The following is a 13,578-nucleotide window of genomic DNA, read 5'->3' as shown; positions in this document are numbered from 1 at the left end:
CGGGCCTGCAGCCGAGCAGGGGGAGGTGGGGCCGGAGCCCAGAACCGCTGAGCTGCGTCCACGGCAGCTCCAGCCACCAACAGCGACCCCGGCCTTCGTGCGGGATCCGCTGGCGCCTGTCACTGCCGGGCCAGGACTGAGAGTGCAGGGCCCGCCCAGCTCGGTGAGACCGTGGCCGGCCGCCTTGGCACCCAGGCCCCTGTTCTCCGCAGTGGTCGCACAGGTTACAGGATTCTTCAGTTGGCCCCACGTCCCTGTGAGAGTGTCCCCTCCTGAGTCCCCGCAACACCACTCTGCCTGCGACAGGACCCCGGAGTCCCCGCCAGGCCGTCCCCTTCCCTGGGGGCGCTGCCGAAGGCCGTGGTTTCCTCTGCCCGGGCAGCCCTGATCTCCAGGCTCCCAGGGCCCCCGCTGCCCCCACACCCTCTCTCCGGGCCCCTACCTACCAGGAGCCTCACTGGCACCCAAGCCCCGAGCTGGTGGAGCTTCTAGCTCACGCCGAGACGCCGAGACGCGGTGTGCCGGGAGTTCAGCTTGTGTCTGTGCTCAGGAGAAACCGAAGCCTCTCCTCCCCTCGCAGGCCTCTGAGCCAGCCCCCGCCCTGCCGTGGCGTTCCCCCGGGTCCTGTAAAGGAGCCCAGCCGGGGCTCTGTGGCCCCCTGCAGGAGGCTCCAGGCTGTGCAGTTTCTGAGGTAGCTGGGCCGAGCCCTCCTGTGTCAGGGCAAGGCCCGTCCAGTGCTGGGCCCACGGCCCTGTCCGTCGGGCAGTGACGCCTGCAGCACTGGGCACTGAGCACCCGTTCTCCTCTCTCCCCTGTCAGCACCCAGCTGTGGGCGTCCTGGCATTAACCCAGGCACGGGCGTGGCCGGCTGTACCCCAGCACAGAACTGCGGCCAGTGCGGCACCGTGGACGGGGCTGCAGGCGCTGTGCTGAGGGGCCCGGGGCGGGACGGGTGGGCATGTGGGCTGCACCCTCTGCTGCAGTCCGGCCGGGCTGAGGCCTGAGGGTCCCGGGCACGGCTGCAGGGAGAGCCTGTGCCCGCCCGGCCTCACCTGTCCCCCGTCTCTGGGGCCCTGCAGGTGCCTTTCCCAGGAGGGAGGCCAGGGATATCACAACTGAGGCTACAGGGTCCGGCCAACGGACGGCAGTGTCCAGACACTTGGGGCAGGCCCTGCCCAAGGACCCAGGGCCCCGCCCTGCTGCCCTGCTCCCGGGGGCCCACAGAGCTGAGCCCGGGCCCCGTTACAGCAGCACAGCCCCCGTGATGGGTCGGGCCAGGTCCCAAGTGGTTCCCTCTGAATGTTCACCCTGTGAGCCTTGCTGGGCCTCGGTGGGCCCCTCCTGGTGGCCACCGTCACCAGCCTTCCTCCCTGACTCGAGAGGCCTGCCCACTCCTTTGCTTAGCCAGAGCACAGCATCACTCGAGGATGCTGAAGTGGGACAGGTGCGGCCAGTGACCCCTGAGGCCCAGCAGGACCTGCGGGAGCAGGAGGGGTGGGAGGCTGAGACAGAGCCGGGCACTCGCTCTCCTGGGTGCCGCCCTGAAGTCGGCCCTCGACTGGCCCTGGCCCGTCCTGCCCAGTGCAGACAGCAGCCCAGGCAGGGCCTGGAGTGGGGGGCTGCGGGGGGCCGGGGTGTCACAGGCCCCTGTGGGGAGTGGTGGGGAGTGGAGTGTGTAGGCGGGGGCCCATGGGTTCTGCCCTGAGTGGGGACGGCAGGGCGTGTGCAGCCCTGTGCAGTGGGCGGGGCCCAAGGCTGCTCGTGTGACTGGACAGCTGGACAGGAGGCCCGGAGGGCGGCTCAGTGCTCACGGCGCCTGCTTTCCCAGCGGTGTGCAGGGCCCAAGCACAAGCAGGGGGGCCCTAGCAACAGCGGGGATTCGGACGGAGGAGGTGCAGCCACAACACCTTCTCCAGATGGAGCCCTGGCAACACTGAGCAGCAACTAACACGGCTCCGGGATGCGGGACTGGGACACATCCAAACCTCGGGGGGGCACTGGAGTGGGGCGGCGCCAGCCCAGTCTCCAGGCGGTCCCGGCCTCCAGAAGTCACGCTCTTGACCCACCCTTGGCGCCATCTTGACACATTCAACAGAGAGGAAGCCGGGCATTCTGGTGAGCAACACAGCCGGAGAAATGCTCCGGACCTGATACCGGGCCAGCAACACCGGGGAGCCGGATGGAGGAGGTACAGCTGGTACATCTTCTCCAGATGGAGCCCTGGCGACACTGAGCAGCAGCTAACACGGCTCCGGGATGCAGAACTGGGACAGCTCCAGACCTTTTCTAAAACCTGAAAACATACAATCTTTTAATGGAAAACTAATATCAAATGCTTCCTTAGTAGGGCTGTCTTTCCTGGGGGAAACTCCAACAACAATAGTGAGTTTTGTGTTGAAATATGGAACGTAATCACGTTCTGGGGAAAGGGCAACTCAGAGAAGCGATCACCAACTATAATGTAGTTGAAGGCCATGCGGGGGAAGGGAGTTGTGGGCTGAATGAGGGCTAGAGACTGAGCACAGTGGCCACTCAACACCTTTATTGCGGGCTGTAAAAGCTAAATAGAGAGAACAGAAGGGAATGCCCTGCCACAGTGGCAGGGTGGGGTGGGGGGGAGATGGGATTGGGGAGGGTGGGAGGGACGCTGGGTTTACGGGTGGTGGAGAATGGGCACTGGTGAAGGGATGGGTTCCCGAACTTTGTATGAGGGAAGTATAAGCACAAAAGTGTATAAATCTGTAACTACCCTCACGGTGATTCTCTAATTAAAAATAAATAAATTTTAAAAAATAAATAAATAAAATAAAACAACAAAAATATTGAAAAAAAGAAATATGGAACGTAATCAAGGTGAAGAGAAAATGAAGTGAAATTCTTCAGTTATACAGTTGGGGTGGGGGGCAGGGGGTATACTGGGGATTTTGGTGGTGGAATATGGGCACTGGTGAAGGGATGGTGTTTGAATACTGTATAACTGAGACATAAACCTGAGAACTTTGTAACTTTCCACATGGTGATTTGATAAAAACTAAAAAAATAAATAAAAAAAATTAAAAAAAAAAGCAGGGGGGCCCTGAGACCGTCACCGCCCTGGGGTCAGTGGGGGCACTACTGTGGACAGGAGGATAGGAAAACGCGTTCGTTTCATTGGTCAGTCTGGACCTCATCTGCCGAAAGGTGCCCTGCAAGTTAGGCTGGGGGTGGGGACGGCAGATGGAGGGGGCTCAGGTCCCCCCGCCCCCGCCCTCCTCTGCCCCTTCCCGCTCCCCTGGGGTCCCGCGGAAAGAGTCCACTGGCCAGAGCCCTGCCAGGGCTGAGAGCAGGCCGGGTGCACAGAGGGCCAGGCTGCCTGTGCTGTGTGCTGGGCCCCGCGCTGAGGGCGGTGGTGCCCGGGGTCAGCTGGAGTGGGCCGCGCGCGAGGCGGGCACTTCGCTCCCTGCACTTCTCACTGCCAGGGGTCGTCCGAGTGTGGCCGCCACACCAGCCCTCCAGCGAGGCGGTTCTTTACAAGGCGTTTAGAGGGCCGGCCCTGCCCCACGCGCGAGGGTAACCCGTGTGACGGCAATAATGCATCTGGATGAAGACTTTCTGTAGAACCGACAGTGGGTGGTCTTTAGCGACTGGGTAAAACAGCTTTTGAGGGCGGGGAGAGGATTCGTAGGGCTGAACGTGTCCTGTGCTCGGGTTTGGGGCTCTGTCGGCAGTGCTCGGCGCTTCCTCCTGCCCGGGCCCTCTGGGGCGCCAGGGACAGAGCCCGGGTCGTGCCCCCGGCCTGCAGCAGTGTGTGGTCTGGGGCCTTTAACGAAAACGAGGAACCAGGGGTCATGCTACTAGCGCGTTGCGTTGGCCTCCTCGCGTGCTCGCGAGCACTGGGCTTCCTCGCACCCACGCCTGTAGACACGAAGGCTCGGACAGCCGCCCTCGGAGACACGGGCGATGCCGAACTACAGGCTTGGGCGAACCTCCTGTACACGTCGTCGGTGCGCACCTAGGGAGCACTGGGGCCGGAGCCGCGGGGCCGCGGGACAAGCCCGCCCGGGGCAAGACCGCCTGCGGGCGGGGGCGGGGCGGGGGCGGGGCCGGCGCGCGGCGGGCTCTGGGCGGGGCTTCGTGCGCGCACGCGCGCGGCGGCCCGGAAGTGCGGGCGGGGCGAGAGCGCGAGAGGCGGCCGGCGGGCGGGGCCTGGGCGGAGGCCGGCGGAGCGCGCGCCGCCCCGAAGCCCCGCCCTGGGGAGCAGCTCTCGCGAGACTGGAGCGCGGTGACGCGCGGCCGGCGGGCGCGTCGCGGGCGCGGGCGGGCGCGTTTGAATGTGATCGGAGCGCGGGAAACGGCGGACCCGGGGCTGAGGTGAGCGGCGCGGCGGCGGCCGGGACGAGTCCGGAGCGCGGGCCCGGCCGGACAGTCGGCCCGGGGCGGCCCGGGAAGGGCCCCGGCGGGGTGTGGCCTGGCCCCCGGCTCCCGCGACGCGGTGTCCGGCCGGCGCCCTCGCAGCCCGGCGCGGGCCGGCCGCGGCTGCCCACTCCCGGACTCGAGCCCTCAGTGCTCGCCTCCTCGGGCCGCGCTCCCCGCAGCGGGCGCCTCGTTCTCCTGGGGGCCACCTCAGCGGGGACTCGCTCGCCTCAGCGGGGGGCTCACTCGCCTGGGGTGCCCGTTTACTTCAGGAGGGGCTCCCTCACCTTAGCGGGTGGGAAAGAGGCCCTCGCCCACCTCAGCTGGCCCGGAAGGGGCTGTCGCTCACCTCAGCACCTCAGCGGGGGCTCGCTCGCCTCAGGGGGAGGGCTCCCTCATCTCAGCGGGGGCTCGCTCACCTCAGCCCCGGGGGGCTCACATCTCAGCGGGGGGCTCCTTCGCCTTAGCGGTGGGAAAGGGGCTGTCGCTCACCTCAGCGGGGCCTCGCTCGCCTCAGGGGGAAGGCTCCATCTCAGCGGGGGCTCGCTCACCTCAGCCCAGGGGAGCAAACATCTCAGCGGGGGGCTCCTTCGCCTTAGCTCTCCTGGGAAAGGGGCTGTCGCTCACCTCAGCGCGGGTTCGCCGACTCAGGGGGCGGGAAGGGCGCCGCCCTCACCTCAGCGCGGGGTAGCTCGCCTCAGCGGGGCCCTTGCCTCACCTCCTCTCTGCAGGGGTCTGTGGGGGTAGAACTGTGCCACCCCGACCTGGTGGTCAGTGCTGGGCGCGACAGCGTCTCGCGTACTGAGGCGCAGGGCAGGGGGCGGAGGTCAGGCAGGCTGTTTGTCTGCCGAGTGACCCCAGCGCACTCTTGGTCATGACTGAGCCCACGCCCATCCCCTGGGCAGTGGGTTTGAGGTGGACAGCCAGCGGCCTCTGTCACGCGGGTGCGCCCGACCTGCCTGGTCACCGACCCCGCTGGCCCTCGCGGTGTCCTTGTCGCTCTGTCTTGTCAGCTGTTGGTTGTCGGAAATTGGTGCCGGAGCACAGGCCGCTGTGGGGGGGTCCCTGGGCTCTCGTTCCCCCGCGGCGCTGGCGCGGTGTGTGTGCCTGGCGCCCGTGCCATCCTAATGAGCTCCCAGGTGCCCGGAGCTCTCTGGTACTGTGGCTGCAGCTGGGGTTGTTGACAGAAGTGCGCGCTGCGCGGAGCAGCTTCTCCTGAGGAAGTGCAGCCCTGACCGGGCGAGGGAGAGCCCGAGGGCGGTTGGCTGCACGCGCGTGGAAAGAGTGAAGTGCCCGGTTTTGCAGGGGCTGTCGCGTAGGTGTAGAGGGCTCTGCGGGCGTGGCGCGTCGTGCAGGAGAGGTTGGTCACGGCCGTGCTTTCCCCTAGGGCTGCGTGAAGAGCCCCTCGTCCCGGCCGCCATGGAGAAGCGCGAGGCGTTTGTGCAGGCTGTGTCTAAGGAGCTCGTCGGAGAATTCCTGAAGTTCGTTCAACTTGACGTGAGTCCTGTGTGTGTTTGGTCTTGGGCCACGCTAGCCATGCTCCGGGCTTTCTCCTGGGCCTGTGCCCAGGGGTCATTCCTGGCCACGCCTGGGGGACCAGGCCCGGGTCAGCCCTGTGCAAGGCAGGTCCCGCACCCACTGCACTAACGTGGTTGTGGTTTGGATGGTCTGCTTAAAGCACTGCGGGAGGTGAGGCCCGGGAGTCGTCCCCCTCACCACGCACGGTCTCCCAGGCCCACAGGCCGTGAACCCTGAGTACACGGCCAGGAGTGGGCCTGGGCACCGCTGGGCGTGGCCCAGACACTGCTCTTCACTGTGCCCTTTCGGAGCTGATGCAGAAGGGGCAGGCGAGTCATCAGGGGCCTGCAGACGCGGCAGTCAGCTTCCTGGGGGTCTCGTCTGGAGTCACAGCGGAAAGAAGGGCGTCCGGCTGGAGCGAGAGCACAGCGGGGAGGGCGTTGGCCTTGCACGCGGCTGACCCGGGTTCGATTCCCAGCATCCCATAGGGTCCCCTGAGCACCGCCAGGGGTAATTCCTGAGTGCAGAGCCAGGAGTGACCCCTGGGCATCGCCGGGTGTGACCCAAAAAGCGAGAGAGAGAGAGAGAGAGAGAGAGAGACAGAGACAGAGACAGAAACAGAGAGAGACAGAGAGAAGGCGTCAAAGCCCAGCCCCCTGCCTGCAGAAGCACTAGCTCGCCCCTCCGAGCTCCCTCAGCCCTGTAGCTCTTTCTCACTCTTTCCCAGGCTTGGCCCACCGTTGGTGCCTGGAGGTTGTTGTTTCTGGCTTTCCCCGAGGCAACCCACTGCTTGGGGTGGGGGTCAGATACGGTGCCAGGGCTTTGAGCCAGGTCAGTGGGAAACAGGGCAAGAGCCTAACCCTCAGTGCTCTCTCAGGCCTCGGATCTCTTCCTGATTTGTTGTTTGTTTTGTTTGGACCAACCTGGCGTTGTCCAAGTCTTCCTTCTGCTGTGCTTGGGTCAGTCCTCTCAGTGCTTGAGGGACCATAGTTTGGTACTGGGCATCACACCAGGGTTGGCCCTGTGCAAGGCAGGAGCCTTAGTCCTCATCCTACGTCTCCTCTTTTTGGAATGCTGTTGGGGGCTGGAGAGATAGTACGGCGGGTAGGGCACTTGCCTAGAACGTGGCTGGTTCGATCCCCAGCACCCCATATGGTCCCCCAGGTACCACCAGGAGTGATCCCTGAGAATTGCCGGGTGTGGCCCCAAAACAAAGGGATGCTGCTGGGAGGTGCGGTGCTATGACATGCTTCTATTTAGTCAGTATTGAGTGTGTGTGTGAGTGTGTGTGTGTCAGATCTAGGCCCGGCCAAGGACTGGGCCTGAGAGGGAACAGCAGATTAGCAGGAAGTGTTTTCTGTCTGGGCAGAAAGTACAGAAGTTAAGAGACAATGGGGAGGGATTGCTCCAGGGGACAACGTTACTTACTTATTTTGGGGTGGGGTCACTTCTGGCTCTGCACTCGGATCACTCCTGAGGGGGCTCAGGGGGCCCTATGTGAGCCCAGGTTAGCTCTGTGAACGCAGGTACCCTTCCTGCTGTATGATCTCCTCGTGCCCCTTTTAGTGGGTGTGGTGCGCGGATTGAACCCGGGTCCTCCATATGAAGGCACGTGCTAGCCCGCTGAGCCACATCCCCAGCCTTTCACTGCCTTACGGAGGGTGGTTTAGGAGCCTTACGCAGAAGAGAAGAGAGAAAAAGCAGTGGGGCAGAAAGCTGGGGAAAGTGACACTTGCCCTTTGGAAATCTTTGGCTGCGTATGAGTAGAGTGAGAAACAACTCCTGGCACCCGAGCAGCAGTACAGTGGGTGGGGCGTTTGCCTTGCACACAGCCAACCCGGGCTTGATCCTCATGGTCCTCTTGAGACCGCCAGGAGTGATTCCTTAGTGCAGAGCCAGGAGTGACCCCTGAGCATTGCCGGCTGTGACCCAAAAGGCAGAAAAAAGAAAGAGACTCCAGAGTTCTATGGGATGGGGTTGGAATAGGAGACAAAGATTCCCTTTGAGCCTCCAGGAGAGGGGCTGTGTGTGGGCGAGTGGACGATGGCGTCCTCTGATGGATCAGATATGGGCCAGGGAGGTGAGTCGTGCCATTCCGAGTGCTCCTGCGTGTGGAGCACCAGCTGTTGTGAATGCTGCATGACACTTCGGTAGGAGTGGTCTGTGTGTTTGTAGGCCGGGAGAGTGGTTTGGACTGACCCCGCTCCCTGTAGAAGTCTTACTCCTGGGAATTTGTGAGATTGTCTGAAGTAGAAAGAGAGAAGTCTGAGGGGCCACAGCCAGCAAGGCACCAAATGCACATAGGCTTTGGGGCAAAAGACATTTTCTCTGTTTCTTTTTGTTTGTTTGTTTCTTTGTTTTCAGTTTGTTTTTGGGTCACACCTGGTGGCACTCAGAGCTTACTCCTGGCTCTGTGCTCAGGGATCACTCCTGGTGGGGCGTGGGGGACTATATGGGATGCCACGTGCAAGACAAGAACTTACCTGTTGTGCTGTTTCTGGCCCCACTTCCTCTCTGTGCTGATCCTGCAGTGAACTGACGATGACTTAAGAACCAGAGAGGAGCCTAATAGTAACTTGGTTACTAGCGATTCTTAGGAGATTATCCTTTGTAATTGAGACAAAATTAACATCTTTTTTTTTTCTTTTTGGGTCACACCCAGCGATGCTCAGGGGTTACTCCTGGCTTTGCCCTCAGGAATTACTCCTGGCAGTGCTTGGGGGCCATATAGGATGCCGGGGATCTAACCTGGGTCGGCCGTGTGCAAGGCAAACGCCCTACCCGCTGTGCGATCGCTCCGGCCCCCAAAGTTAACATCTTGCAGGACTCTCCTATTATAGAATGATAGCTTGTGAGCCTGAAATCCCTTACCTAGGCACTGGAGAAATAGCACAAGTAAGGTGGTTGCCTCACATGCAGCCAACCTGGGTTCAGTACCTGGCACCCTATATGGTCCCCCAAATCCGCCAGGAGTGATATCTGGACACGGAACCAGGAATAAACTCTGAGAGCTCCCGGGTCTGGCCTTTAAACAAAAATGAACACAATCCCTTGCCCAGCCTCACAGGCTCTCACCGTGGGTGTGTTCAGGAGAGTAGTGTCTGTTGCTTTAGCAGCAGGAGTGCAGGATCTGAGAGCTGCTGTGCATAAGCCGGGTGTGGGGTGGCCAGAATCATAGCAGCCTAAACGACAAAGCAGCTGAGTGTGAGTCTAGAATCAAAGGCAGGGTGAGCAACACCTGACGCACAGGGTGGCACTGGTGCTGCGGTAACGTCCTGACTGCAGAGCCTGGAGCTGCCGTCATGCAGTGTCTGGAAACAGTGCTCTGCTCCGGATTCAGCAAGCACTTGTGGTAGCTTATGACTCGCACGTTTCATGACACTCATAGTGCCTCAGACATACATGGCTTTGTGGTAGACAAAGCATGAGCATGAAGTCTGCGAATCCTGCACTCTGCCCTTGGGGCAAAGAGCAGATGGAGTGGGAGAGCTGGGCTCACACACCCCCCAGAGCTCCAAAGAAATCGGCGCTTCACACAGACAGTGGCGCTGCCCTGGACACATCAGCTCCCCAGGAAGCACGTGCGTGGTGTGCCCCAGAGAGGTGGCTCAGAGGTAAAACACTTGTGCATGTGAGACCGTAGTTCTCTCCCCAGCACCTCCGGAAAAGAAACAAAGGAGCGCCTGGTGCTACTGAAACTGACCCTTTCCCTGAACTCAGCTCTTGAGTTTGCATGGAAAGTGGTGCCTTGTTCCGGCTGGCCCGGTGCAGAGGGTGGGATGAGACACAGCACACTCACTGACACCACCCCTCAGTTGCCTCTCCGCCACCGTTGCAGGGTCTGATTTAGTGTAGTGAGCAGAGGCCACTGCGCATAGGTGAACATCCTGACCCAGTGTGCGCATGTGCTTGCTGCTGTCAGTGGCTGCTCAGCACTGTCTCCCTCTTGGCTCCCGTTCTCCCCTAGATCTCCAGGCAGCTGCAGGCACCTGTCTCCTTAGCCCTCAGCTGCATTCTGGCAGGAGCACAGTGGGGATGTCAGCCTCCGTGGAGGCTGGTTGCTGTGCCCTTACTGGAAAGTTAGTCTGGCCAGTGGCCCAGGGGGGGCTTTCTCCATTGTGAAGCTGCTCTCCTATTCATCACTGCTGCATTGTCAGAGGGAAGAGCGTTCTGCAGCCCACATCTTTCTCTGGGTTATTGCTGCTGCTGATCCTCCCTGGGACAGCCGGTCCCAGGAGAAATAAATCAGTAAACTTTTCCTGAGATGTCATTATAATAGGGATAGAAGGATTAAAAAAAACTTTTTTTTTTTTTTTTTGTATTTCAAATGTAGCACTGTAGCACTGTCATCCTGTTGTTCATTGATTTGCTCTAGCGGGCACCAGCAACATCTCCACTGTGAGACTTGTTACTGTTTTTGGCATATCAAATACGCCACGGGTAGCTTGCCAGGCTCTGCCGCACAGGCGGGATACTTTCAGTAGCTTGCCAAGCTCTACAAGAGAGATGGAGGAATCGAACCAGGGTTGGCCGCATGCAAGGCAAACACCCTACCCGCTGTACTATCACTCCAGTAATGTTGATATTTATTTCACAGAGAGATTCTTCTGATCCTTTCAACCTGAATGAGTTGCTAGATGAACTATCAAGGAAGCAGAAAGAAGAACTCTGGCAAAGACTCAAGAGTTTATTAACAGACGTGCTGTTAGAAAGCCCGGTGGATGGCTGGCAGAGCATGGAGCCCCAGGGTGAAGATATTATGGAGACAGAGCACGATTCAAAAATGGTAATATTAGTCTTCCAGAAATCTGGTTCCCTTTCTTTGCTAAAAAAAGTCCTTGTGCATTGTGTGTGATTGAGTGGTAAGTCAAGAAAGAATTTGAGGTTTAGAAATCAAAGTAGAAGTATTTATCATGGTCTTATATTTTCTAATTTATCACTTTAGTATTCTGTGTTGATTTTATTTTCAGACAAACGATTTGTAATCAACTTTATTTCACTTTTTAGAATAAGCTAGAAGTTTAGGCTTATTGAAAAATGAATTTACTACATTTTAATAAATTTCTTTTGAAAATTGAAATTTAAGATTATAATTATTTGCACTTTTTTTCTTTTAGAAAAATAATGTAAAAATAATTCATGCAATTACGTCTGTGATTCTTGCTTCAGTGTCAGTGATAAACGAAAATGAGAACTATGAGGCCTTGCTGGAGTGTGCCGTCATACTCAATGGTGAGTTGACTGAGACCCAATCTCACGTTTGGAAGGGAAGCACCTCACCCCATCCGAGGGCTGCCCCTATCCACAGGTGTGGGAGTTGACACCACAGGTGTGAGAGACAGTGAACCAAGGTGGCAGCTTAAAGTGGAGATGGCCTGAAATAACTCTTGGCGGTCAGTTCAAACTGCAGTTGAGAGGGGAGGAGTGAAGGGGCCGTTTTGATGGACTGTCCTAAGGAATAGCTGGACTGAAGCTGCCACAGAGAAATTATTCCATGGGGGACGGTGTGGACTGAAGAGAGTGGCTGATGTTCGCCCCATCTCAGGAGGGTCCCCTGGACTCAGCAGCAGCAGGTCAGAGCTTGTGCCTTTCCCAGCTGGTAATCCCTGCCACCTAGGAATCATCAGGCACTTGGGAAAACTTTTTGATGGTGTGACTTTCTTTGGTGGGGGCCAGGGGATTGGGTCATACCCAGCGGTACTCAGGGCTTGCTCAGGGCTCTACACTCAGGGTTCACTCCTGGCCAGGCTCAGAGGACCATTTTGGTGCCAGGAATCGGGCCCAGGTAAACCAAGTGCACGGCGAGCACCTTCCCCGCTGCAGTATCTCTCTGGCCTTGGGTCATTTCTTCACCTCCTTACTAATGGGACCTGAGGAGCAGCAGTTGGTGCTAGACAAGTTTCACTCACATTTATTTTGAGTCACTTGTCAAGTGTTTGGGTTTCTTTTTCTTTTTGTTTTTTGGGTCACACCCATGGTGCTCACGGGTTAACTCTTGGCTCTGCACTCAGGAATCCTGGTGGTGTTCTGGGGACCGTATGGGATGCCAGGGATTGAACCCGGGTTGATCGCCTGCAAAGCAAATGCCCTACCCGCTGTACTATTGCTCTGGCCCCACTTGTCAAGTTTTTATTTTATTTTTCAGTTTACAACTGTCAGGTTTTAACAGAACAACAAGATGAAAACGCTGATGTGAGTTAACTGAAGATAAAACTATAAAATGTAGAAATTATTTATAGAGCTAAATATCTAAAAATGTGAGTAATTATGCTAAAACATTTAAAAATTTACATGAAATAGAAATTCTACAAATATGCAGTTTGTAGATGTTGAAATAATATAGGCACGAAAAGAATGATTACTAGTATTGTAAATCCCAGTACCTTAAAAAAAACAGTAAATATGTCATTCCAAAAAAATATATAAAATTGTAAGTAATGATATTCAGGTGTTCCCATGGTTCACACCATATTTGAAACCTATCAAATATGGTGCGGGAATTATGGGAAATGGCTATTAAGTGTCTTATGGTGACCGCGAAGCGCCTGAGCGGCCTGGAGCGTGGCGGTGGCTGGGTAGTGGATGTAGTGGGGGTCGGCTGGTGAGGTATTTATCTAACTTGGGTAGGGTGGGGTGTCTGGGTTTGACCCCCTCCCTAAGGTGTCGGAGATTGGAGGAGGCAGACAGAGGATCTTGTTTCCGGGTCTTGAGCCTAGAGTTCAAGGTCGCAAAGTTCTGCTTGTCTGGTTTTGTGGGGCTTCACTTGTGTGTGAGGTTTGGCCCAAGTGTCCAGAGAGTGGCCTGGAGTGTGGCAGTGGCTGGGTAGTGGATCGGTACTTTCAACGCACGTACACTGGCATTGGAAGCATCCATCGAGGGCCTGATGGTGCAAGCCCAGAAGATCAAGTACAACGTCATTGGTCTGACCGAAACAAGAAGACATCGATCACACCATTTTCGACACTGGAAAAAAATTGTTCCTTGGAACATGTGACAACAGAGGGGTCGGTGGCGTTGGTGTCCTTGTCAACCCGAATTTGGAGAGGAGCATTCGAATGTCTATGTAATGATATTCAACCTAACAACCCGAACTGGACGATTATGCTTTAATAGATGTGGCTCGCTGCTGTCATTTTCTATCTTCGTTGTCTACGCACCAACATCCAAATACGACGAAGAAGAAATTGAGAAGTTCTAGATGGAACTGGAGAGGTTCTATAAAGAAGACCACACCTTCTACAAGATCATTGTTGGTGATTTTAATGCCAAGATAGGATTGAGAAGGTTTCCTGAAGAACTCCACATTGGGACACATGGCCTAGAATGGAACCATCAGGGTGAGAGACTGTCTGAGTTCATCATGTCGACCAGGGCCATCCATGGTTACTCACAGTTCCAGAAGGCCGAATCTAAACACTGGACTTGGCAGTCTCCTGGTGGATAGTTCCACAATGAAATTGTCCACATCATATTCAATCGAAAGTTTTGCCTGACCGATGTCGCTGTTGTCCTAAAATCCCAAACGGGATCGGACCACCGTCTCCTTCGTGCAAAATTCTACTTCATAGAGTGGGGAGAAAGGTCTGCAAAGTTTAAGATGGGAACTCCCAGAATCACCACCAACTGGGATCTCTTTGACACTATTGCAGCAACATGGAAAGATGCCAT

At 57.4% G+C, this 13,578-nt stretch overlaps 1 protein-coding gene across 2 annotated transcripts in view; it reads left to right on the top strand.

Moving 5' to 3' along the window:
- The first annotated feature begins 4,265 nt into the window (after positions 1-4,265).
- The window catches only part of NCAPG2 (non-SMC condensin II complex subunit G2), a 56,365-nt gene continuing 47,052 nt past the window's right edge, over positions 4,266-13,578 (top strand). For both annotated transcript variants that reach the window (XM_055133865.1, XM_055133858.1), the window contains exons 1-4: positions 4,266-4,350; positions 5,780-5,889; positions 10,508-10,696; positions 11,028-11,142. In XM_055133865.1, the coding sequence (XP_054989840.1) occupies positions 5,812-5,889; positions 10,508-10,696; positions 11,028-11,142 (382 nt within the window). In that variant the 5' untranslated portion in view covers positions 4,266-4,350; positions 5,780-5,811. The remainder of the gene's footprint in view (positions 4,351-5,779; positions 5,890-10,507; positions 10,697-11,027; positions 11,143-13,578) is intronic.

Source organism: Sorex araneus, chromosome 1 (genome assembly GCF_027595985.1).
Source record: "Sorex araneus isolate mSorAra2 chromosome 1, mSorAra2.pri, whole genome shotgun sequence".
Taxonomy (NCBI): domain Eukaryota; kingdom Metazoa; phylum Chordata; class Mammalia; order Eulipotyphla; family Soricidae; genus Sorex; species Sorex araneus.
Note: the sequence above shows the minus strand (reverse complement) of the source record. Positions and strands in the feature narration are given on the sequence as shown.